Genomic DNA, 24,860 nt, shown 5'->3' with positions numbered 1-24,860 from the left:
CTCGCACCTGCACATTGCGATTGGTCCTCGCGCCAATGGATGCTTGCAAATTGAGGCATTGTGCAGAAAGGGGAGCCCAGGGCGACAAGAGGGTGCCGTATTCACGTTCAGGGGGGAACAAAATTTTCCTCTAGAGGTGAAGAGAATCGAGGGAACATGTTAAAAGGCAACGTTGGTCAAGATTATCAATCATGTTAACTATTTCATCCTCGATAAAATATAGATCGGGTTAAATGTCTCTCGAATGACAGTAATGTGGTAAAACATTAGATCCACCCTTGTCTTGTTACCGACGAGCAGAAACGATTAAGCCTCCATTCCGATGTTGAAAACACAAAACTTCAGGTCGCCCACCAAAACTAGAATTGCACTTTCACAATGAAAGATGTTAGCTTGCCCAGTTGAATCATGTAGTATACTATTGAACAATCTTGGGAATGTGTCCGTCCTGTAAGCGTAAAACTCCTCAATAGGGCATTTTAGCAATAACTTCGCTATACAAACTTTATCTATACCATGTATAACGCAGATAATCTTTGTCAAAAAACCCTTCATAACAAAGCAGTCTTTGTCGAAAATCGGCGAATCAAAACATCAGTGTAGTACTAGACATATTAGCAATTTTTTTCGTCCGGTACCGGTCCACCAACTTTTGACAATGACCTCTAATCTTTCATTTTCAATAGATTTTGAACGTTACAGAGAGCATCTGCAAAGTGGATGCTAAAATTCACTAATCATATTACAGCTTTGAAACGGAAAGTGAGTTTTTTTTTTACTTAAGTCTGTTGTCGGGCGCCATGCGTTACCCCGCAAGAACCGGAACAGAAACGCAAGAAGGAATACATACCCAACATCATGTCTCAAAATCTAATTTACATGAAATGGGGGCAGGGGATGGTGTCGGAAGATTCCCATTATGCGATCTCTTCTGGGGTCGGCTCGGCTTAACCTTCAATTTGCCCACCACTTTGGTTGTTACATTATGGAGTTTACAAATTCAGAAGTCGTGTCATGTCAACGCCGGGATCACGCAGCGTAACTGAACACTCGGCAGCCATAAATAGAAACATTGTGGATTATGTGTTAAACGTGAGCTTCATGTGATTTTAAAGTAAACTTGGTATTAACAATGCTTACAAAATGTAATAGTGTTATATTCTATTATGATTTTTATATTGTGTTCTAACAATGAAATAATGGCTACATATGAAATTTATAGTACTGTTTGTGATACTGTGTGCTTTTAAGCGCCTTACGATGCATTCATTATCATAACAATTAAGAGACTTACATAATAGCCACCAGACATTTTCTAAACTTCGATAACGTATCATATTTTGCAATTTCGAGTGCTTAAAATTTTTATTGTGTATATTTATCTTGAGCGTTGTGTTACCTTATGTTATAAATAAAGCAGATAATCGATCTTTAAAGCTTTATTTGGTAAATGAAATATATGTAGGCCTTATATGAACACCGTAAATTTTATGCAATTCAACAATGTTTCAGGATTCTTGTCTGTCTCAAAAGATCGTACATTTTATCTTTTCGCTTTCGTTAACCATAACTATTGAACGTCGGTTAGAAATCAGATGGGCGGTAGACCTATGGTTTTCAAAAGGAAAGATATACCGCAACTATTTTATCCTAAGCGGAGTTGTAAAAGTCAGTTAGGTCTCGTCATAAATGTATCAGATTTTATCAAGGGGCTATTAAAGCGTCATGTCTCCTCTCATTATTTCACATGAATGTGTTGTAGTTAATGTCGACATGAAATTAGTTTGAATGAAAAGGGGGATGCTGAAAATGAGATTTATACGAGAAATCGGCTGGAAGGAAAAGGGTTTAGAGACGAGGAACAAAATATAAAGGGGGCATGCAGACAGCAAGATTTTGAGGAGTCTCGTACCAACCTATGGCAAAAGGATTTTGAATGATGACGGGAAATGTTCGGATAAAAAAAGTGAATAGGAATGTTCCATTTGCTGTTCAATATACCCTATTTAAGATATGATGTTACAATATTTCATATTCAAGAATCTTTTATTGGTAAATACAAATATACGCAATACGCATACAAAGAAATTTGGTTTCCAATGGCTTGAACAATAAGTATACACAAAGATTAACAGTACAATATATCAAAAGAATATTGAAAACTTGACATTAACAAATCAACTAAATTATCAACTTTCTGCTAAAATTCATAATGCATGCGGATGATGATAAAAGGTCTGTATGCTGCTTTAACACCCCCCCCCCCCTATCCTAGTATATGCGGAATATATTCATCGTTAAATTACGTTATTATCATGGACCTACCAAATATATCTGTAGATATTCGATATTTTCAATCGCTTAATATGACCTGGCAGGGGTTCGAACCCACGAGCTCTTGAGGAGAGTGCCTTACCACTGTGCAGCCATATAGATGTATGATCGGCCTGCGTGCGTGCATTAAAACTTTTACCCAATTTGGCGTCAGCAGTTTGGCGAAGCGCATTTACGTGGTTAGAATCAAATTAGATTTATGTTGTTCTCAGCTGATTCGCATTGTTTATCATTAATCTTGATTAAAGAATATTGCAATCCACTCTTTTACGATCACAAGAAACTGCGAGTTGACATTGGCTTGAACTCTTCCAAGTGTTTTAGTGATGTTCTGAATAAGATTTACCCATTTCCGTGATAGCTGGAACCACTGCGTTATTGCGCATCTGTTCACCCCATGATCTTCGGGCGCTGCTTTTTACTCCTCTTGGCCTCCGACCTGAGATGATATTGTCCCTCTGATTCGGCTATTGTTTTTGCGAAACGAAGATGGATAAGGAGGAGGCCCTTGGGGTGTGGTGAAGACCCAAGTGAACAGAAAATATGTTAAGTACACCCCATGAAATATGACTGGAAGGAAAAAAAAGAGAGCGAGCGATGTCAAAAACAAAGCTGATGTTTAATTCTCAAGATGGAAGGATAACAAAGATTGTGGCTCGTCTGCCCCACCTGTTCCTGGCAGCGTCCCAAAATACACAAAGACAAGAAGGATGATGCTTGAAATTTTTCTCCTCGTTTCGTCGTAATATGTGTCATCATTTCTAATCGTGAGGAACATTGTGACCCATCTTCTGCAAGAAGAAGGTTTATTGTCACCATTTTTTTTAAAGGACAAGTCCACCCCAACAAAAAGTTGATTTGAATAAAAAGAGAAAAATCCTACAAGCATAACTCTAAAAATTTCATCAAAATCGGATGTAAAATAAGAAAGTTATAACATTTTTAAAGTTTTGCATAATTTCACAAAGCATTTATATGCACATCCTGTCGGTAAGCAAATGGAAGACTGATGACGTCATCCGCTCACCATTTCTTTTGTATGTTTTTATATGAACTATTCTACTATTCTCATTGTCAAGTGAAACAACGATTAATTCCTCCCTGGATGTGGAATTAGCAATGTTAAATATTGTATGGTTCAGTCAAGTCGGTCTTTAATGTCAAATCTGTAAGAAATTAAATATTTTATAATTCACACAATAAAAAAACTAAAGAAAAAGTGAGCGAAAGCCATATCGACTGTTTCATTTGCATGTCTTTAAATTATGCATATCACTGTTTTGTGAAAAATAAGCAAAATTTTTAAATGTCATAACTTTTTTTATATCCGATTTTGATGAATTTTTCAGCGTCATGTTTGTTTGATTTTTTCTCTATTTATTCAAATCAACATTTTTCTGGGTTGGACTTGACCTTCATAGCCTTAACGAATCTCTGAGTGCATGTTGTACTTCGTCATCCAGGGTTTTGCTCTATCCCAACCTCTTTATTTTGCAATGAATGGTAAAGAAGTATCAAGATTGCAGAAATAAAACGAGAAAATCCGTCTAGAATGTCGAAATGGAAATTTCCTGATTTTACGCCATCTGTTGAGGTGATATATTGTGTGGTCAATAATGTGTCACTGCGTCATTTGGTACAGAACGGCTTATGCAATTTTTTCTTTCATAAAACATGTTTACGTCTAAACAATCCTTTACCCTTAATAATTATTGAATGACAACTAAATTTATTTTTTGTTATTTCAACATTATTGATTATCCTTGATAAATTATGGTGTGTTGTTTTCCGTATGCATGTGTTCTATTGTCGGGATATTGTTTGGGTCAGTTTCAGCATAGACCTAGTAGGTCCATGGTTTCACAAAGCGGAAGCGCAATTAACGAAATTTGATTATCAGCTAATCAGAAGAACGCATAATGAGGGTTGCGCATGAACGCAAATTATCCCGCAACGGTCCCCTGTTCCCTTTTTATCATTAATTTGTACAATAAGCGATTTCACACAATATCATTACCTCTCTCCCTTTGTCTTATGTAGATCGATTTCACCAAAAAGTACGGCCCGATATGGAAGGAGCGTTTAGGAACCTTGGAGTTTGTCAACCTAGCGAAGCCAGGTCTTGTGGAAGCCATGTACAGGAACGACAGCAGGTATCCGAGGAGGTTAGACATGAAGCCTTGGAAGGTCTACAGAGCGCACCGGGATGAATCATTAGGAGTACTAACGCAGTAAGTCTTGCTTTGGTGATGAAATCCATCATAAGTAGCTTTTGAAAACAGGATGCAAGGCAAAGAGAAACGGGATGATCAGATGAAAATGAATATCATTTGCGGATATTATTCCCTTAACTTTAGGACTGATCACGATTGTCTATCATCCTCATCCATCCGGTTTTCGAACGTGTTTGTCCAAAGCTCTCTATAGTTGCCTTTGAAAGACAGCTTTCTCACTCTGAACCCGGAGATCACTATCCAGGCAAGGGCTCTGGAAAAGTTGACACATTTCTGTCACTATAAATGGGGTCGTCGTGGTTATGTTACCAAGAATTACAAACTGGGTCACGGGAGAAAAAGAAAAAAAACGAATGTCTGAAATTTTCCACGTACCGTTTCTGTTTGAGATCACGAAAAGCTACTGCATGATATTATTTTCACATGTTATTTTAAATGAAACATTCATAATAATTCTCATCAGACTGATCCTATTGGTCCGTATTCTGAAATCGGATTTAAATTAACCTCATGTTTTAAAATATGGTTTAAGTCTGGATAGCCAATTGCGACATAAATAGAGGTTCATAGTATCGGCTCATTTGACTCTCAAATCATTCTTAACTGTCTGGGAAGGAAAATGTCTTCACCATTAAAGAATTAGGAAAGAGCACAGTAAACATAAGAAACACCATTTGAACACGAGATGTTTGGCTTCCCACTTTGAGCTCAGAGTTAGACCATGGTCTAAGTTAAACCCGTGTTCAGAATACGGGCCATTGAGTTTATTTTGTACTCTTAGTTAACTTCGTGATTTTGAAATGATTTTAACCATCTCGGACCAATATCGATATGAGTCGAAACTTCATTCTCTACCGCAGTATGTCCCGCAGTATGTTTTTATTCTGCTTCTCTTCCCTCAGATTTATCCATCCTTCACACTCGCTGTATATAGATTGGCTCAGTGGATAAGTCTCCGGACTTTGAACCACAAGGTTCGCGTATAATGACAAGTCGTTTTTATCCACGTTTGCCACTCTCCATCCAATTGCAGTGGATATATGGATACCCAGTAATTCATTGAATGCTCAAGCACATGATATTAAAGGGTATAAGTGCTACAACCGGGGATATATGCAGTGCGTATAAATTGTATTAAGCGCTATATGAATGTTGAATGTTTATCATTATTATCATCATCATTATCATCACCAACATCATCATGATCATCGTCATCACCATCATCATTATCATCATTATTATCATCATCAACATCATCATCATCATCATCATCATCATCATCATCATCATCATTATCATTACCATCATCATCATTATCATCATCATTATCAGTGATAATTATCATTATCATCATTATTATCATTATTATTATTATAATTATTATTATTATTTTCTATTATCTAGCGAAGGTAAAGAATGGCATCGAGCTCGACGGACGATCGGCAAGAAGATCATGCCTCCCAGGGAGGTAGCCGGGTTCACAGGTGTCATCAACGAGATCGTCACCGACATGATCGAGAGACTCCGCTTCGTTCGAGACACCAAGGGTGAAGGAGATGGAGTGGTACCGGATCTTCAGAACGAGATGTACAAGTGGTCGATGGAATGTGAGTGTTGCTATGTATTATGGAATATTCTCAGAGCATCATTATACTTTCAAAAAAGTATTAAAAAAAAGTTTTTGCTGTACAATAGTTGCCAGTTGAGAATTTTAAGCCACTTTTTACCCATCTTCTGCTCGCCTATCTGGTTGATGTTCCGGAACGACTTAAACATCGTTTTCCTGGTTAGTGTTTCATAAAGCTGTTCATAAGTGAAGCTCGATTTAACGAAGGATTGGTGATTCTTTCTGGTGCTAAATTTGTCCCTTTTTCCCTTTTAGAAATTCACATTTCAAGTATCTGGAATGCTGGTAGGTTTCTTCGTGCTGATGGAGGTTTGAGTCGCTTTTTTAAACTACAGTTCTTAACATTAAATGATTAAAACGAAATTTTTGGTCTCGCTAGTATCAGAATGCAGTCCTACATGAAAAGATACAACGAAGCATGAACACTACTCTGAATTGAGAATCATTGCATTACGTTAGAAAAGAAGACTGAAATTTTAAACAATCCCGAGTAAAGAAGTGTCACATCTGTCAAACTGTGTGCCGGTATACTGGTGAGTAATGGACGACTTGGCTCAACAACTTCCTGTGCGTTTGTAAATAATACCCTGTACATCCGTCTTAACATGATATGTCTGCAGAACATCATCTGATTGTTTTGACGGTATCTGAAATTCGGTTTTCGTAACGAATCCTTGTCTGACATAGATTCGTTACGAATCTCAAAATCAATCGGAAATTATGTTAGTTCTAAACTCCAAATTTCATGCATTCGATATCTATCCAGATTAACTGTGAAAAGTAGCCACTTTTGTCGAACGTGAATTTAGATTACATCTAAGAGATTTGACTTTAAATCACTTATGATTAAGAATGAATCTAAATCTAGAGTTAAAATGGCCTCTATTCCTACAAGTGATTTTGGTTCGGAAGACACTTTCGCTTTTTTGACGAATCGTCTGTGTAGGATGGCGTTTTAGCGAACATTTAAACCTATCACAAGTTCATTTCTAAGAGCTACACCATCCTTCAATTCTTGTTTCCCCTTTTTAAGGTCTTTGATCACCATAGCACTAAATCTGAACTTTAAAATCAACCTCGTACGTGTATTATGTTAAATTCAACATTGGTCTGAAGTGTGAATTACTCATTATTTACCTCCTTTGTTATCAATGATGCATAATCATGACTAAACAATACCCGAAATCAAGTTGAGTTGGATGCAGAATCTTTCCCAGTGGTGGTGGGTGTTTCACGACTGGTGATCGTTTGTTAGAAACTAATTCAACATCTATGAAAGTCTGGTGTATTTCGTAAGATACGATTCACCAGTCGTACGGATATTCGCTCGTAACTTATGAACAGCTTTATGAAACACCCACCAGAATGACCAGATTTGCATATGCTTACCCATTGTTTTATCTCCTTTGATCTCGCCCCTGTCAGCCGTCTTCAAACTGCTCCTGGAGACCAGGATAGGTTGTCTGAAGGAACCGATCCCAGAGGAGTCTCAAAGGTTCATCAATGCGGTAGGTCAGATGTTCGCATCGGGTCAGATCATGTTCCTCACCTCACCCGAGTGGTTCCGGCGGTGGAACCTCAAGCCTTGGAGGGACCACGAAGCAGCCTGGGACTACATCTTCAACTTCGGTAAGACCTGTGCCAAAACTAGCGCGTCTGCAGGGAGGAAATGAAACACCGTCAATACATTCACACATGGCGCGCATGAATATCAATGTTATGCGATGTTATCAACATTATATTGGTGATGATTTTTTTTTTATGTCTTCCACGCATGGGTTCGATCGTTTTCCGCACATAATCCTTTCATAGACTGTGTAATTTCTTACTAAGCCCATGTAAAGATAAAGGTGAGTTTGCGGAATCCTGATATATATGGGGAGGAACGTAATTCAGGCCTTATATTTATCTTTTCCTTTTAAAATATCAAAAGGCTTGAAGTCTTGAACTTTTGCTCAGGATCGGTTGATGCACTGTCTGTATAGGTATCTATTTGTCTTTAGAATCTGAATCTTGTTTGCGATCTATCATTGCCCTAGCCCTAACCAACTGCTGCAGATGGAACATGGACAAGATGTCGAGATTTTGGGATAAGTAAAATACGCTTTCTAGAACGAAGGAGGAGATGGGGACTTTGGGAATTATAAAAAAATAGGTTTGGCAAAAAATTTTCATGAAGGTTTATCTGAAGTGCGCATTTGGTCAGTTTATGAAATTGACCGTGGCGCAAAATCGTCCCCTGAGCATGCGTCTATACGACCGCATCGGTTCTTTCTCGGCCACCATGGAACTGGAGAGGTTACAAGATGTAAAGGCTAAGCATTTGGCCCCACCGGGACTCCAGTGTGTCGTCTCCTTCGACGATCATTGGACAACCTCACAATCTGTTCGTTAATGGGTTTGACACTTGATGTCATAAGGGAGACATCAAATCACAGTGTTGCCGCAATTGAGACATCCTGCGACAGGTCATCACTGATTTTAAATTGTCTTTGATTGTGATTTATTGGCGGGGTAGAGCTAGCGTCTCAGGTTTGATAGATTAAGGGGAGATTATAAAGCCGCTTATGATTTACATTAATGATCTTTAGAGCATTAACCTGCAGTATGATCACGTTTATGATGAAAATTTAGAGGTTTACTGATCTCTCCTCACTGCGTAGCTTAGCTTTGAACTCGAAGGGCTGTTTAGGACGGCTAGTAATATATTTGTAAATTGAGGTCTAGAGAGGCTACAAGATGTAAAGGCTATAAGCATTTAGTCAGCTGCGAACAGATAATGACGCGATGTCTCGAGATTTTTATTATTATTATTTGTATAAATGCAAGAGTGTGATCTCCGACTGCCACCCTCCCCTTCACGTCAGGGTTCTGAATTAATAATGTTGTATGATTTTTGGACGTGTCGATGCTTGAGAATGACTGACATGAGTTGTGAAGACGTCTACATTACATCATGTAATCTAACTCCCTAATCCCTTTTAGACAAAATTGTTTATTTTATTTCTTACAAAAATAAAAGGTTCATTTCCTTACTAACCATTATCAGTGTTCTCTTTTCTTATTTTTTAACATGGGGAAAATGGAAGAACAACCATTTTCACAGACACTTCAACAACAATATTCCGTAACAAGGGCGGGTAGTTAGAGAACAGAATCTTTTCTTCTCAGACTTTAGACTAACCTACATCATAGTGGTACCGTATATAATTATAGTAGCCAACACCCACTCCCTCTCGTCACCGTATCTCCCGAGGGATGAGAATGATGACGATGATAATGATGATCGAGGATCATAATTGTTGCCTACATTATGATTTTGCTAAATGATAATAATAATGATAATGATAATGATAATAATGATTATGATAATAGGAATGGCGATGTCTTATTGAGCGTACTCACCATCCAGAGACGCTCATGGTGCTAGCCCAGCAACAGTTCCTTGGATAATATAACAACTACAAATATAAATGTAAACGAAGTCAGATCTTACTGCAAAAACAACAAGGTACGGAGCTTTTGAAAGAAGGTACAGTTTTGCATCACCCATTGGAATCCCTAGCTGCATCCTGATGGGACTTGGTGCCCTCCTTTACATTTACTTCGTCTACGAATAGTTGCTCTCCTTCTTAATAATCTTATATCATAATTATGGGCTAAATTCTTTTGGCCTCCTATCATACCAAATTAGTGTAATTGCCGTTTGTTCAAGACTACAATGTCTCGTACTCATTCAGTTTAACTAATTTACTATTCGGATCAAATTGGTTTAATTTTCATTTTTAATCACTTAGATTCCAATGTGCAATCAACGAAATTCTGTTTAAAAAGCGGTTGTTTATAATTCGAAGACAATAGCCGTGTACAAACCAACAGGGTGGTTTTCGATCCACCGTACAGCACTTTGCCACTTTCTAGGGCAAACTTTCGTCATTTCTGCATACGCCTTTCATTCATTAAGCCTGTGGTCATTTTCCCCCTCCGGCGTGCATCTTGGGACTTTCTTATGCCTTTCATTGAGGTAATTTTTTTCATTTCCCCCTCCTGTAAGAACGGGTCTCGGGCGATCTTGTAGGAACAAGAAGTTGCTCAGCCCACTTCCTGTCTGAACCACTATGGTCAAGAGGAATATCATAAACAGTTATGCAAACTCTAGCGAGATGTTGTAGCCCTGGGATATTGCAGAGCAAAAGCTGTCGAAACCTATATTTCATTTTTGATAAGATGCAGGGTCAATCCTAGTCTTAGAATTCCCGGCGTCCGTTTCTTGAAACTCTTATTACTCTAAATTTATTGGATAAGATGCATGTGAGACCATAGCAATTCATTTAAGTTTATGTAAGGCGTCCCTGTACTAAGATTTCAATTTTAGAAAAAAAATGTCTCGTGAAAGTCGCCCCTACGGAAATATTATAGCGTGTGGTGTATCCTCGCTTTTGGGGTATTATTTTTGACTCGGCAAGTATCAAAAGCTACTTTAAGATATTAACGTATATCCATTGTTTAAAATAAATCAAGTCGTTGTTCCTTTTTGTGGATTAACATGGTTTCTAATATAAACTTTACAAAATGTTTCTTATTTCTTCAAATTTTCTGACAATAACAAATCATAGTAATAGATTTTTAAAGAATTTTGATTTAGCTTTGGGTGGCTTATCATATCCTCCATCAATACCGATCATCAAAATGTTCATAGTCTCATACTTACTCCCATTGGAATCATCAGGCCCAATTTTACGAAACTCTTTTGTTCCTTCATGTTTTTTTCGGCATGTATAAGTCGTTCATCAAAACACATAAAACACATAACAGATTGAATATTTATAGCAATGTCAAAACGATGACTTATTATCCCCGGAGAGATATATTTTAATGGGTTATATTGGATTCGTCACATACCCGTCATTATCCGGGCGCCATTATTTTTTTTTCTTCTTCAAGACATCATTGTATCTTCTATTGTTATAGGAAAACGCAAAGGGGTGGAGCTTTCCTCTATCGAAGAGCAATTAGTGCAGTCGCGTGACATTAATTCATGTTATGTCGAGAGAAGACATTGTGGATCGTAATTTGTACCTAACTCAATAAAAAGCACGAATGAATTTAGTTAGTAGTAGACTATATTTTTTTTATATTCGTCAATATTTATTTATATCTGAATTAGAGACAGACTCTTCTACGGCAAAGGAGATGTTCGCTGTTCAGTCAGAGCGATGGATGTAACTCCAGCCGACTGATGATAGACCAATAGGAATAACTAATTGTTTGTTCGGTGTAACTTGGGCTTGCGGTGCATGCATCCTCTACGCTCGTCTTGTCCAACGGCGAATTAAGCGATGGTTTTAGTGTGCTCTCCTCTTCCACAGAATTCCGATTCTTCACTCGCCCTGCGACGTTCGGAGGTTTCAAGAACACAATGGATGATGTGAAAATGCCTGTCTAATGACAAAGAACCGGAACAGCAGTTTCACCCTAAGTTTCGGAGCTAAATAAAAATTGCAAATATGTTTGTTTGTCCAGAGTCCAGGACGAAACTGCTGTTTTGATTCATAAATTTTCCGCAAAGACTCCTTGTTTGTTCATTGTCATGAAGCATTTGACAATACATTTTCTATGTTCTTGAACACCCCGCACGTCCCTCACTCTTTAATCATTGCAAACGGTATCTTATTATTGTTTTCTCTATCTCTCTTCCTTCCTCCCTTTCTGTGCAGCCAAGAAGTCGATTGACGATCGTCTTCAGGAGCTATCTCTTGCAGCCTTGGGAGAGGAAGGTGGCGTGGTAGAAGACAGTGGCATCCTTACCCATCTGCTAGCCAGTCAGCAGCTTAGTATGAAAGAGGTCTACAGCAACTCTTGTGAGCTCCTACTCGCTGGCGTTGATACGGTAGGTATATGCAGTGCTACGGTCATAGCAGAAAAACCGACAAAGATTTTATGTTGTTAATGATGACATACCATCAGTTGGTTTTGAGAGGTCTGGTCAGTGTGACTGCACCGTAAGACGCTTTCTACTAAGTACGACGGAATTCTAGGTGTGAGGAATAGATCTGCGCATGCTCAGTCCGTAGAAAAGTAAATCACATTCGACTGACGATTGGGCTGTTCACTTTTGTAGGCCCCTGTCCGTAAAGTGATTTTAATATTGTGACTTTACTAAATACCAGTAGAAAGTGATTATAACTCTGTCTGAACTCTATCTGGGAGAAGGAAACATGGAAGACTAATGTATATGGATGTCTTATTCTGAAAGAAAAAAATCCGTTTGATTACAATCTCACAGTGGTGAAAATATGCGTACAATAACACGCAGATCAATAAAGATGATGTCCTAACAGTCTATCTTGATACGCAATCATTTTACCCCCTTCTGGAATCATTTACTGGACAGGTCCGAGCTGGTGACCTCATGCGTGCTTGTTGAAAGTTTGCTGGGAACGTTAGAGAGATAAAAACAGAAACGTTAATGGATAGTGATTGGGTAGATCAAGTGGGTGTCGCATTAACATGGAAATGTCACTACCTACAGAGCGATAAGTGGCTGAGGGAAGGGAGAGCAGGAGAGACTATGTGAAGCAGGTGGGAGCTAGGAAAAATGGATGTTGTAAAGAGGGTTAAAGATAATTAAGGACGGAGAGAGAGAAAGAAAGAGAGAGAGGGGGGGGGGGGCATTTTGGGGGTAGGAGGAAGAAGGTAAAAGCTGGGACAGAGGTGCATATGAGAACGGGGAATTTAGCGAGAGTTACAGAACAAGCTTGATGAAAAGTCGTGAAATAAAAAAAATTATAATGAAAAGTTGGGGGAGAAGAGGGGAGCAAAGCAATCAATAATGTTAATTAGTAAAGAGCTCGAGGGAAAGGGATGTTGAAAATAATCGGGAGAGGAAGGAATGGGGGGAGGTAGTTGAGAGAAGTGATGGATAATGAAATAGGGTAATGTCTATTGGAAGCGCCAGTCGTAATTTTCAAGGTTTCCTTATTCTTGGATGATATTTCATTTCACGTTACACCACCTTACCCCTGACCTTAACCTTATCTCAAGCTGGCCCTTTGCCCAGCACCTCACCCTCATATCAAATTCATCCTACCCTTCATCTGACCTTATATCTGTATCATCATTCATATTCCCTAATCATCAAAATGTCATCTGCCTTTAGTGTCATGAATTGAAGATCTGAGCGCTTGATATCACGCCATGAATTCCGCCTTAAATAACTGTATTTGTGTAAGATGACAGTTTTGTAAGTTCCAAGTCTTGACCCTGACCAGACCTCTCAAAATCAACTGATGGTACATTATGTCATCAATAACATAAAATCCAAGTTTGACCCTCATTTGACAATGTTGACAGACGATATCGATTTGTTTTCTTCTTGCTGTTGCTGCTGTTTTTTTTTTCTTCTTCTTTTCCTTTTCTGCTTCTTCTTTTTTGTTTTTCTTCTTCGTCTTCAAGGTAACTTGACTTTATGTCAGGCATTTATCCATTGTTTTGCTTCAGACATTTGATATTAAACAGCTAGCTTTTTAAAAATCTATTTTGAAACTTTGAAAATTGTTAATAGCAACAAAGGGTCTATTATTTTGTGTACATAAATTTTTTTTCATTAGGACCCTGGTAAAGCTTGTTTTAGGCTTATGATGGGAGTGTGGCAATTTCAACTCACTGTCATGACGCATGACTGCCATTTGGGGCCAAAATAAAAAAAAAGAAAGAATTGTTTGATGAAACGTATATATAGAAATGAAACCTCGAGGATTGCGTAATTTGTTCATCCAAGATGAAAATGTAAATCAAACGCCCTCTATGACAAAGAACAACCTAGAAAATGTTTAAAATTGGTTGTTGATGTTTTTGTTAATTAGATTTTATGGCGTTCATTCAGTTCAAAAAAAATATTTATGCCACAAACTGGTAAAAAAAAAACCCAGCAATTTCGTCCTGCCCTCTGGACAAACGTCATTTTTGTCAGCTGCAAAACTTAGGAAGAATTGCTATTCCGATTCACCAATTTTCGACAAAGACGTCCAAGATGTTCATTGTCATTTAACGGGAATTTTCAAGACATTGCTGTGTTCTATAGAATTTGTTCTGCGTGGCGATGCGAAAGCTCGCTATTTGCTCTCATCATCGCAACCCTCTGCGATCTTATCTCGACACCAAAAGGAAACGACAACAACTTTCGATTCCTGGCATTCGAATCGATTCTTGGCATATCATTTCTGTGGAATATTTGGCAGCGATTTCGTCATCTCATCTTACACGATGTGTTTTTGTTCTTGATATTTGTTTTTACACGGCGGATTTCATCCCGAAATGGAAATGCTGAATCGGTGATTAATCGTTCTATAAATCATTCAGTCACCAACTTATGATATTTTTTACTTTTTAACACGATCTATTTACGAGGACAGTGAGAAAGAAGAAACAGTAGATACAAAGATGATGAATGATGAAGCCAACTGAAGAAAGTAGGAAGTTCGGAATCTGCTTGAACTTTCCATGTCAATCTTTGATCTAAATACTTTTTATTCAAGCGAATATTGGCTAAGATACTCTTAAATCAAAATAAGCTCTATGGAGTTCATTTTTTTTCATTATTGGAATGTGTTTTTATCAAAGAATTTACAGTCTTATGTATTCCCCAGGCACAATCTCCATGTATATTTACGTCATCCTTAGTATAACCCCTACAGCAACCCAAAAGGTCACGAGTTGACTAAGTATACACTTCTATTCTTTTTGAGACATTAGTTCATTCCAATCGCGACCTTACTTCTCTCTACTGAAATACTCTTCCCTTCAAGAATGTTCTCCCTGGAGGTTAAGAAAGTACTCCTTGAACTTCCCAACTTTACGATAAGCAAATCAAGTATTGACTGTCCTTCGGGGCATAGCGGCGCCGTTATTGGGATCCGAAGTCGGGAAGTAAAAAAAAAATGCTGGAGGGAAAGTCTAGAATGTAAATGGCTGCGACCTCGTTGTTTGCACCAGAGGTCAAGTTCAAGATAAACCAAGTCTGAGATTGAAAGCTTTTAAAGAAAGAGCTAAAGTTTCCGTGCCCCAGATACAGATACGAGTGTCGAGGGTCCAGGGTGCTTACGCGCATACATTAATGACATCAAACCCCTGTAGGTTTTCGGAGAGTATGCAGCAGAGGGGAGATAAGAGGAGATATTCAGGCGGCTAGGCCAGGGGGGCATGTGGGATCAATTTATGGCAATCATGATGAGGAGCTGAAAGGCTAGAAGCATGTTCCTTCTGCAAACCAAAACGTGGGTGCCTGGCAGATCGAGGGAGCGGAGGTAAATTGAATTGTGGCAAAACGCTTGATGTCTGAAAATTGGAAGTTAATTTTCTGGACCGCAAGTGCTGACTGATACCGGGTGTAGAAAAATGAAACTGATGCTGGCCGTCAGATCGCGCGTATAGGATAATGGTGCTACACGATTATGACAGAGTGTGGTTAAGCAATTTGTGAATCAGACGAAATGCGATGATGCCTAAAACATACATGTTCTATTTACGTTTCAGGTAGGGACATTTGAAACTTGCCAAATCAATAAAAGTCTTGTTTTAACACATCACGTGACTCATGACGCTGGAATTTGTTTGCCCATTAATAAAAAAGAAACACGTTATTAGTTTATATGACTGTCTTCTATGACTGATAAGACTATGAGACAGAAAAGATATTGATGTTGCTCAAGGTTAAAAGTTTAAATGTAATATAGGCCTTAGTACAAATGCAGTACATTAGCCAATATGCAAATGCAAAATTTATAGCAGCCAACACAGCAATCTAGCACGATTTTCCTTCACAAGTACGACATTTTCTCATTAGAACATTCAAAGTTCGAGCCCTACATCAATTGAACAAATCACTTGTAGTCAAGTAAAATAATCCACACAAACTGTACATGTAAAGTTATCTTTATCGCACTCTTCTCTGAAACATAGTTGGGACAGATTATCAATCCAACATTATGTTGTTTTGTTCGATTGGTCGAGACACTCGGGTCATTTTTGTTATACTTGTGAGATGAGTCTTGTGCTGGCGCGGTGTTATCAGCATGATCAGTACAAAGTAATACCAGAATATGCCTTGCCTGACATACCGTCTACCGGGATGATTTCTCATGAATAGACAGCCTGTATTTGATGAAAACACCATAAAGTACTTTTACTATTAGTTTACATGAGGCGATTTTATTCCCATTTTCCCAACTAAATAGGGTAGCCTAGTCACTGTGAGTCTTTACAGCGCTCTTTAAGATGACTTGCCAAAATCGGGTCTAACTGCAATTGCAGTTGAGGGAAAGTTGTTGCATAAATCGAATTACGCCTATCACTTCCAGGTTGACTTCAACCGAACGAGGCATGGAGATGCACTCTATCCCTCCTAACCAATCCATCCAATTTCTGGCCATTTCAACAAAGCATTACCCCCTCAATTTGCACTTCCTCTACCGGAATTAAAGGCAGGCATTCGAATCGACTTTCCAATCCTTTGCTTTGTGTCACCTAGTAATAAGGAAATCTTTTCCAGACGTTTTGGTTATACTGTATGACTTTCCTTGATGATGACAGCATCTGTAAGCCCTCATGACTATTCCATGCCCTTAGCTCAATGGGCAGTTGTTGTGGATGATGTTGGTTTGTTCTTTTTTCCCCCGTTCTTTTGTATGTTTGATTTCGTATGTGTCTATTTTGTTAAGGAGTCAAATGAAAAGAATTGTAGATTGAGTACAACTCGATCAGGATGTTGTTTCTTTGGTACTAAACAAATAACTAGGAATACCGGGGCTTGGACTGATGCTAATCAGAGTGGCTTTGACATTTTGGATTTACAAATCTGAATTTAATTTAAAGTGAGTGCTCCATTTACATATTCCCACTCTCTACCTTCCTCCATGTCCTCTCTGCCTCTCTCTCTCTTTCTCTTTCTCCCTCCCCCTTTCTTTTTCTGGCCCCTCCCTATTACCCCTACCCAGTCACCCCCTCTACCCCATTTATTATGTTTATCAGCTTGTAACCTAAAAGGTAATGTCATGTATATACTGCTATTCGTAACATTCAAGGGAATTGGAGATAAAATACCCTCAGACGCCCTCATCTCAAAGTAAAGCTTTATAAGTTATGTTAACTTAAGTTTGCCCATCTTTCGTGGTTTAAAACCGTGCGTACTTGCAAGCTCGATAAGTCACTGGTAATCAACGTCGGAAGTGTGTTTCAGTGAGGAAGCGTATTTGGGTGTCCATCTGTGATCAACAAATTAACAGCAGCTGATTTATTCCAGCTAGATTGAGGTTTCTCTTGCCAAAGCCATTCCCTATTTACCTCAATGTTTGGAAAAAAAGGATTGATCTTCTGAAATATCTGATAATGAATTCGAAAATCTCGGGAATCTTGACTTTCTTTAGCTGTTAATTCCAGCATGCTACTTTATGTCTGCATACCAACGTACGTACTTTGACTTGTCGCCTGCTAAATTCAAAGTAAAAAATGAATATGGAGAAATGGTAAACAGCATATGATATGATAGTTTTGGTGTTTTCCAAGGAAACCTTTTTATACCTAGATTGTTGTCATAACTATATTGTCTTGATATAATCATCATAATAATTGCTTACAAAGCATTGCACTTGAAACTTAGGCCTACTTTATCAGAAGTCTTTAAGCCAGTGGCGGTTCTAGGGGGAGCTTGGGGACTAAAGCCACCCTCCAAAAAAAAAAAAAATCGCTCACCCCCCCCCCCCCTGTAACAAAAATCGACCACACGGGAAAATATATTATGTAGACCATATATGCATTATTGAAAAGGGCAGTATTCCATTCACTTCGTCAAGTGCTTTAAAATCAATTTTTCTTTTATTATTTAAATTCGAAAATTTCCCGCTCGGTCGCAACACATTCCCTTACAAAAATACGTCTTAAAGTTCGAGTAAAGCAAGTAAATGATCCCCTGCAGTTCAATATAGAATGCCTTTTCCAAATTGATTTCCGTACTTCGTCCAACACGAATACTATTGCCATGAGTTTTGTCTAATTTGTCTTAAACGCTCTGAAATTATTTAAAACATATTGTTTATAGTCAGTTCGTTGTAAATGTATTAAATTAATATATCACTTTTCATTTTCTTCAAGTTCTGTTGGAAATAAATTCCGAATTAGAATTTGAATATCGATTCATTTTCGGATGGGGGCGTGAACAAAATATCCAAATATATTTTAACACAGAAATTAGCAAATAAAGAGCGCCGAAAACTTGACAATTTTGAATTCTTGATCGTGATAATAAATTTTATGTCAAGTATAATAATGATAGAGGTTTGATAGTGCTTTTAGATGCTTTTTCAAACATATTTTGCATTGAATACTTTAAATTGTTCAAGATTAAGATGGGCGAGCACGCATACATTCGTAATTCCGAAGCTTCGTTATTCCGAAGCTTTTTTATTCCGAAGGTTCGGATATTCCGAATATTCGTATTTCCGAAGGTTCGTATGTCCGAAAACGAAATGAGGTTCGTAATTCCGACGGTTCGTTAATCCGAAAACGAAATGAGGTTCGATATTCCGAAGGTTCGTCAGTCCTAAAACGTAATGATTAACGAACCTTATTTCGTTTTCGGACTAACGAACCTTCGGAATAACGAACCTTATTTCGTTTTCGGATTAACGAACCTTCGGAACAACGAACCTTATTTCGTTTCCGGACTAACGAACCTTCGGAACATCGAACCTTATTTCGTTTTCGGATTATCGAACCTTCGGAATAACGAATCTTCGAAATAACGCCACAAACGTTCGGATTAACGAACCTTAACGTTTTCGGATTAACGAACATCGAGGTATAGGCAATTTACGTGTCTCGGAATTACGAACCTTCGGAATAAAGAACTTTCGGAATTACGAACCTTCGAAATTACGAAGTGTAAACGGGCGAGCAAATCGATATGTTTATCCCCCTGCTCCCTAGGATCGATGCCTCTGTTTAGAGTGATTTGACTGGAATTCCCTACAATATTCTATTATGTCGACTAATAACACGTGTTTTACTGGTCGGTAATCCCAGGTCGTGTTCTTTTTTAGCTATTCTGCATGTCGAGTATCCCATTCAGAAATTGAAAGATGTAGAATTATTTGCATGTTCGTTATAAAGTTCATCATGCTAAGTTTAATTTCGTTTTTTTTTACCCGGTCACCACGTTCCATCGGAAAATTGTAAAGGGAATTTGATACCATTGACACTTAAAGAGTGCCTGCCATATTTTATTACCATGATTATACCTTATATTACCATGGTTATGTTTTAAAGTTTTGAAAAATTCGCTCTTGAAACTAGGAATTTTTCGCTCGTTTACTTTGCTCACTTACGTGTAACTAGATGAAATGCCCGGAAAGAGTAACTACGCAAGCCCCTTTTTTTACTTCTTCTCCCCTGATCGTGAAGTGAAATCACTTGCCCTCATCTGCCTGGATTTGTGTTATACGTGTAGATGAAATGGTTAATTAAAAGCATTCTCAAGCATTTAGTATGTGATTTTGTTTGGTTCGATCGCTATGCTTCCTCGCATAATATAAACATTTTCGGACTAGGGGGCGGTGTATTAGATTGTTAGACAGATCAGTATAGTCTCCCACATACACATATACTGCCCACTATAGACCAGTTTCATTCTATTGAATAAACCAACGTTGAAAATTTCTGAAGCCCCCAGCAGCCCCATCATTTTTTGAAGTCTAGAACCGTGCCTTCTTTAATCGCGCTACAGTAATGAATTTAGTGTGATTTTGTTCTCGCAAAACTGTCTGATGATAAGTCCACCTTTGTAAATAATTGTAGCATTTAGTAATCGACCTGCTATAGAACTGACCCTATATATATTTAAGAAGTATGTCGAAATAAGATTTCCATAAAAAAAAATTTTCTTCATCCATCTTGTAATTTTTACTGTTCATCCCACTTTTCTTGTTTCTCAGCATTTCATCTTCGGTGTCAAGCGTTTTCTACTCCCTCGATTTTGATACGAATGCAAATAGTTTTCGATCATCTTTATCTTATTATTTTAAATGTACATACATTTTTTATATTATTATTATTACAGACGTCGAATACGCTTGCATGGGCTTTGTATGAACTATCTCGTCACCCAGATACCCAGGAGAGACTGGCCAAAGAAATTGAGGGCGCCCTTGCCAAAAAGGACAGATGTATCCCAGAGCATGATGATCTTCAGTGCATGCCACTATTGAAAGGGGTCATCAAAGAAACACTGAGGTTAGAGAAGTCACACTTTTTGCAGGAGTTTCTGTATGTTATTCATGGATCAATAATAAATTAACATCTTCATATAATAACTATGATATAAATTGATATATTCAAAATGTGACAATAAAGAGATTCTGAGAATAATTCTGATGATAAAGACTGATAATAGGGTAAATATAGTGAGCAATATAGTAAATTGTGTAAAATACAAGGTGCCAGCTATTATAAGCTGAAGCAATAGCTGGCAGATTAGAGGGCTACATGCAAACCGTGATGAAATATATTTGAACAAAAATATTGATGTCACGAAATATAAATTATTGATAATAAGAAACTTGTTGGGGAGAAATTATATAATAAATTAATCATGGCAACAAGAAGTGCAAGTGGGTGAGTGCAGGTGACATCAGTGTGGCACAAGGGACTCTATGGGCAGGCTGATAAATTATTTGCTCCTGCAACAATTGCTCCAGGCTTAAGATGTCGGGGTAAGAGGTGGGTTGCAAGGCGGTTTTATGTTAGGTTTAAAGTTAGGTCTATGGTATGGTATGGTATTAAAACCAGGGTTGAAGTTACAATAATAAAGTCATGAAAAACATTAAGACAAAATTCGTTGCTATTCTGCTTTTGCAGAAGGATCTTATGCGTTGGTTGCATTGTTATCCAAGCCACTGCGTCCTTGGAATATGATGTTAAGTTAGAGGTGAACAAACCGATAATGAAAGAGTAATCAATCTAAATTTAACACTATACATCATTAAATTTAGAGGGCGCGATTCCTTTTTTAATACAAGTGTCGTTGTTGCCTATTACTGTGTATATTCTTGTATAATTATCCTGTATATACCAATCATTGCTTCTTCTTCTTTTGTAAATGGCATTTTTAAAAGAAAATGTGGTAACATTTATTATGGACATTCCAACTTATAAGATCTTACGGATCAGAGTTCAGAATAGTGGTAGGACTACTGAAATCGAAATTCAGTCCAGTTCGAGCCTCCCTGAATGAATAAAAACAAATTCAGTTCCAAATCGTAATGACGTCATCATCGGCTGCGACTTGAAGTCGATTTGGACTTTACTCCGACCACAGGGCTTACCGCAAAGTAAACATATAATTTTAGTATAATTCCTAACATTATGCCAAACCTTAAATAAAATAATTTTACTTCTTGGAACTTTCATAATGATACAAAGTGGGATTTCTTGAAAAATGGCGTCGCAACGAATAAAAATAATAATATGATAAATTTGTATAGCACAGCCACTGCATACATATACTCTACTGCGCTTTGGTTACTCCTACTGCTTATACTAACCAAACATTAAACGCTTCCTTAAACAGATGTGTCTTCACTAATGCTTTGTAAGAAGGAACAGACTGGGTCATTCTAACGCTAAGGGGAAGTTGGTTCCATAATTTCGGAACTGCGTAGTGTGAGCCGGGCTTTAAAGAAATCGATCAACGTTCATGTAGTTGTACTAAAATGGGATTTTAGGTATATATTCTGATTATATCCCACATGTCTCTGAATTTTACTGTAAAACCTTTATCACAAAAAATAAACTTTGCATCAAGATTTTTTTATACATATAGCCTGCATTTTATTTGTTTTACCCTTTTTTCTAGGTTGTATCCTGTGGTTCCTGCCAACAATCGAGTGTTAGATAAAGACGTAGCGATAGGCGGGTATCACATACCAAAAGGGGTAAGCAAATATGAACACCACAATGGTCATTAATGCTTGTTATAATCAGGTAATTCCCCCAAAGTCCCCGCAAAGCATGCCGGATTAGTTATTGGCTCTAACACTGGAGAATGTGAAATTAGCTCCCAACAAGTTTTGAATAATTTACAGACACTTTTGAGGTATTATGTCTATGGAAGTGTAGTGGTGATGATGCAATACTTCTACTTATAATAATAATATTATTAATGATGATAATAATAAGAAAGATAATGATAATAGTAATAATAATAATGATAATAATAAAATAATCATAAAATAAACAGTTCATGAATTGGGTGGGATTATAAAACCTCTATCCGCTTTCACAGAACTTTCATATTATTACCCTGTCTTACCCCGGTTAGTCCAGGGTATATGTATTTGCTCATGGAATTCACATTAACCTTTACCCTGTCCCAATTTTCAATTTGATAAAATAAGTGAGATTTTGTTACTATGTGACTATTTTACTACTATGACCTGATATATACATATTACAGTTCAGTTCTGAATCGTTCACATGTTTGGCTTTATACTCACCAATCATTGACGCTGATTCCTCACTCTTCACCAGACCATGATTGGATCTCTTCAGTACGTGATGGGACGAGACCCCGAGATCTACCCCGACCCTCATACCTTCTTACCCGATCGATGGCTGAGGAATAGCGGTGAGGAGAACCAAGCCGATGGGAGGGTGTCATCTTTCTCTTCCTTACCTTTTGGGTTTGGACCCAGGATGTGTATCGGTAGAAGGCTTGCCGAGTTAGAGATGCATTTAGCACTAGCAAGGGTAAGGAGTAGTGAGCATCTATTGTATTAAATCCATTTAGCACTAGCAAGGGTAAGGAGTAGTGAGCATCTAAAGTATTAAAATCGGGATATTCTAGCCCAAACTCATGAGTAAAGTTTGAATGATTATTGATTGCATCAGAAATTATCAATGAGTTGTTGATCAAATATTTTGATCGTTAGTTACATTATGGTTACGTTTATTTGATTGATTCAGTCGTTTATTCAAATTAATAGTATATAAATACCACATATAACATCGAGGTAAGCACCACTTAAATCTTAGCCGGACACACCACTTGTTTCTTTTCAGATCGACGTTATTTCATTGCGTAAAAGTATGCCTCCATTGTGGAGTCATCCTGCTTTTTAATTATTGCATCTACAAATAAACATCCGACTCTTTCCCTTATGTTTGCAGATATCTAAATCTTTCAAGCTGCGATACCACGGCACAGAAGAGGTCTTCCCGGCTATCCGGGGTATCCTGGTACCAGGCTCACCTCTTAAAATCAGCTTCAGGGATAGATGAAAGAGCCTGATGATCCTGTCGGGCTTACCATCCTTGTGACCCGACACACTTCAAATGAGCGTCAGGGATGTAGGTGGAAAGAGTCGCTGATACCAAGACTCTTTTCAGCCACATAAGGGATAACTTTGCCAGATTCGCTTGTAATCACTTTCCGAAAGTGGGAAAACGATCGAAGAAGATGGAACAGAGAATGTATGTCCACCTATATATGCGAAAGATCTTAGACTCGCTTAAATCAGCTTCGGGAGAGGTGAAGAGAATACGGTAGATGTCGCTAACCATTGGCGGCAGAAGCGAAAAGTTTTAGGGGGGACCACCAACATTTTTGGACAAGCAAAAAAAAAAGTTATCAACCAAAAAATTTAGGGGGCGCATGAAACAAAATTGACAAGCAAAAAAAATAGGTTATCTACAAAAAATTTCCGCCGCCTATGTCGCTAACGAAAAATCATAGTTCCAAGCCCAATCGTAAAATCATCGCAATGGATCGCTAAAAATGACCCAATACTATGGAAGGTCTTTGAAATGGAAGGGATTTGGGAGGTGGCTCACTGTCGTTTACTTCAGGGATAGAGAAAGACATCTTCTTGACCGATCGAGGATTTGACTCGGATCAGACTCCATGCTGAAAATCAGTGATTGGAGATTTCAGGGCATCGGAGTGATTTTTGGGGTATAAATGTCACAATCCTTCACTTGGCCCAACTCCATGGCTGTACGACAAGGACAGGGAAAATTTCCGTGTCCTCTTAAATTTCCAAAACCTACATTTTATTTCAATTTTTCATAGAAATTTATCTCAAGTGTGCACCAAATTTCAATTTGTAAATAAGAATTCGTACTTTTCTGATCACACTGGTAGCTATCGTTTCCAAATTGCATATGTCAGTGTATGTTCTTTAACATTTCAGCTGTTTTTTTTCTCCCCTAGGTAAAAATAAAATGTGTACGGCCATGCTCTGAGCTCAAAATGAATTTTTGTTGTACAAAAAAATGGAATAAGAGTGGAGAAGCTGATTCTTTTTTGTATATTCGTATTTTATTTAATTAAAAGATAGTTTCTGTTGTGATAATGATGTCTCCAATTTTCGCAATGATTCATTTATATAACTACCTTAACGTATTTTATTTACAATAAAGTTTCTATTTATTCACAGTCAATTCACCAATATTGACGAGCTATAACGTGATATTTATTTCTATCTGACTAAGCGTTTCATCTACCTGTTTGTTATATATCTAATTTATTTGCATTGTGTTCACATATTTATATTTGTAGTTTTGCTTGAATTGCACCAATAGAACCGACTCCAAACCAAACGGTATGTCATGGGAAA

The 24,860-nt window shown here is 37.8% G+C and overlaps 1 protein-coding gene across 1 annotated transcript in view; it reads left to right on the top strand.

The window, feature by feature from the left end:
• LOC121407071 (1,25-dihydroxyvitamin D(3) 24-hydroxylase, mitochondrial-like) overlaps window positions 1-24,860 on the top strand; it is a 47,078-nt gene extending 22,218 nt beyond the window's left edge. The window contains exons 2-9 of the mRNA XM_041597992.1: window positions 4,375-4,565; window positions 5,973-6,175; window positions 7,621-7,824; window positions 11,913-12,085; window positions 20,306-20,478; window positions 22,100-22,178; window positions 22,774-22,992; window positions 23,413-24,860. Of these exons, the coding sequence (XP_041453926.1) occupies window positions 4,375-4,565; window positions 5,973-6,175; window positions 7,621-7,824; window positions 11,913-12,085; window positions 20,306-20,478; window positions 22,100-22,178; window positions 22,774-22,992; window positions 23,413-23,523 (1,353 nt within the window). The 3' untranslated portion in view covers window positions 23,524-24,860. The remainder of the gene's footprint in view (window positions 1-4,374; window positions 4,566-5,972; window positions 6,176-7,620; window positions 7,825-11,912; window positions 12,086-20,305; window positions 20,479-22,099; window positions 22,179-22,773; window positions 22,993-23,412) is intronic.

This window comes from Lytechinus variegatus, chromosome 2 (genome assembly GCF_018143015.1).
Source record: "Lytechinus variegatus isolate NC3 chromosome 2, Lvar_3.0, whole genome shotgun sequence".
NCBI classification, from domain to species: domain Eukaryota; kingdom Metazoa; phylum Echinodermata; class Echinoidea; order Temnopleuroida; family Toxopneustidae; genus Lytechinus; species Lytechinus variegatus.
Note: the sequence above shows the minus strand (reverse complement) of the source record. Positions and strands in the feature narration are given on the sequence as shown.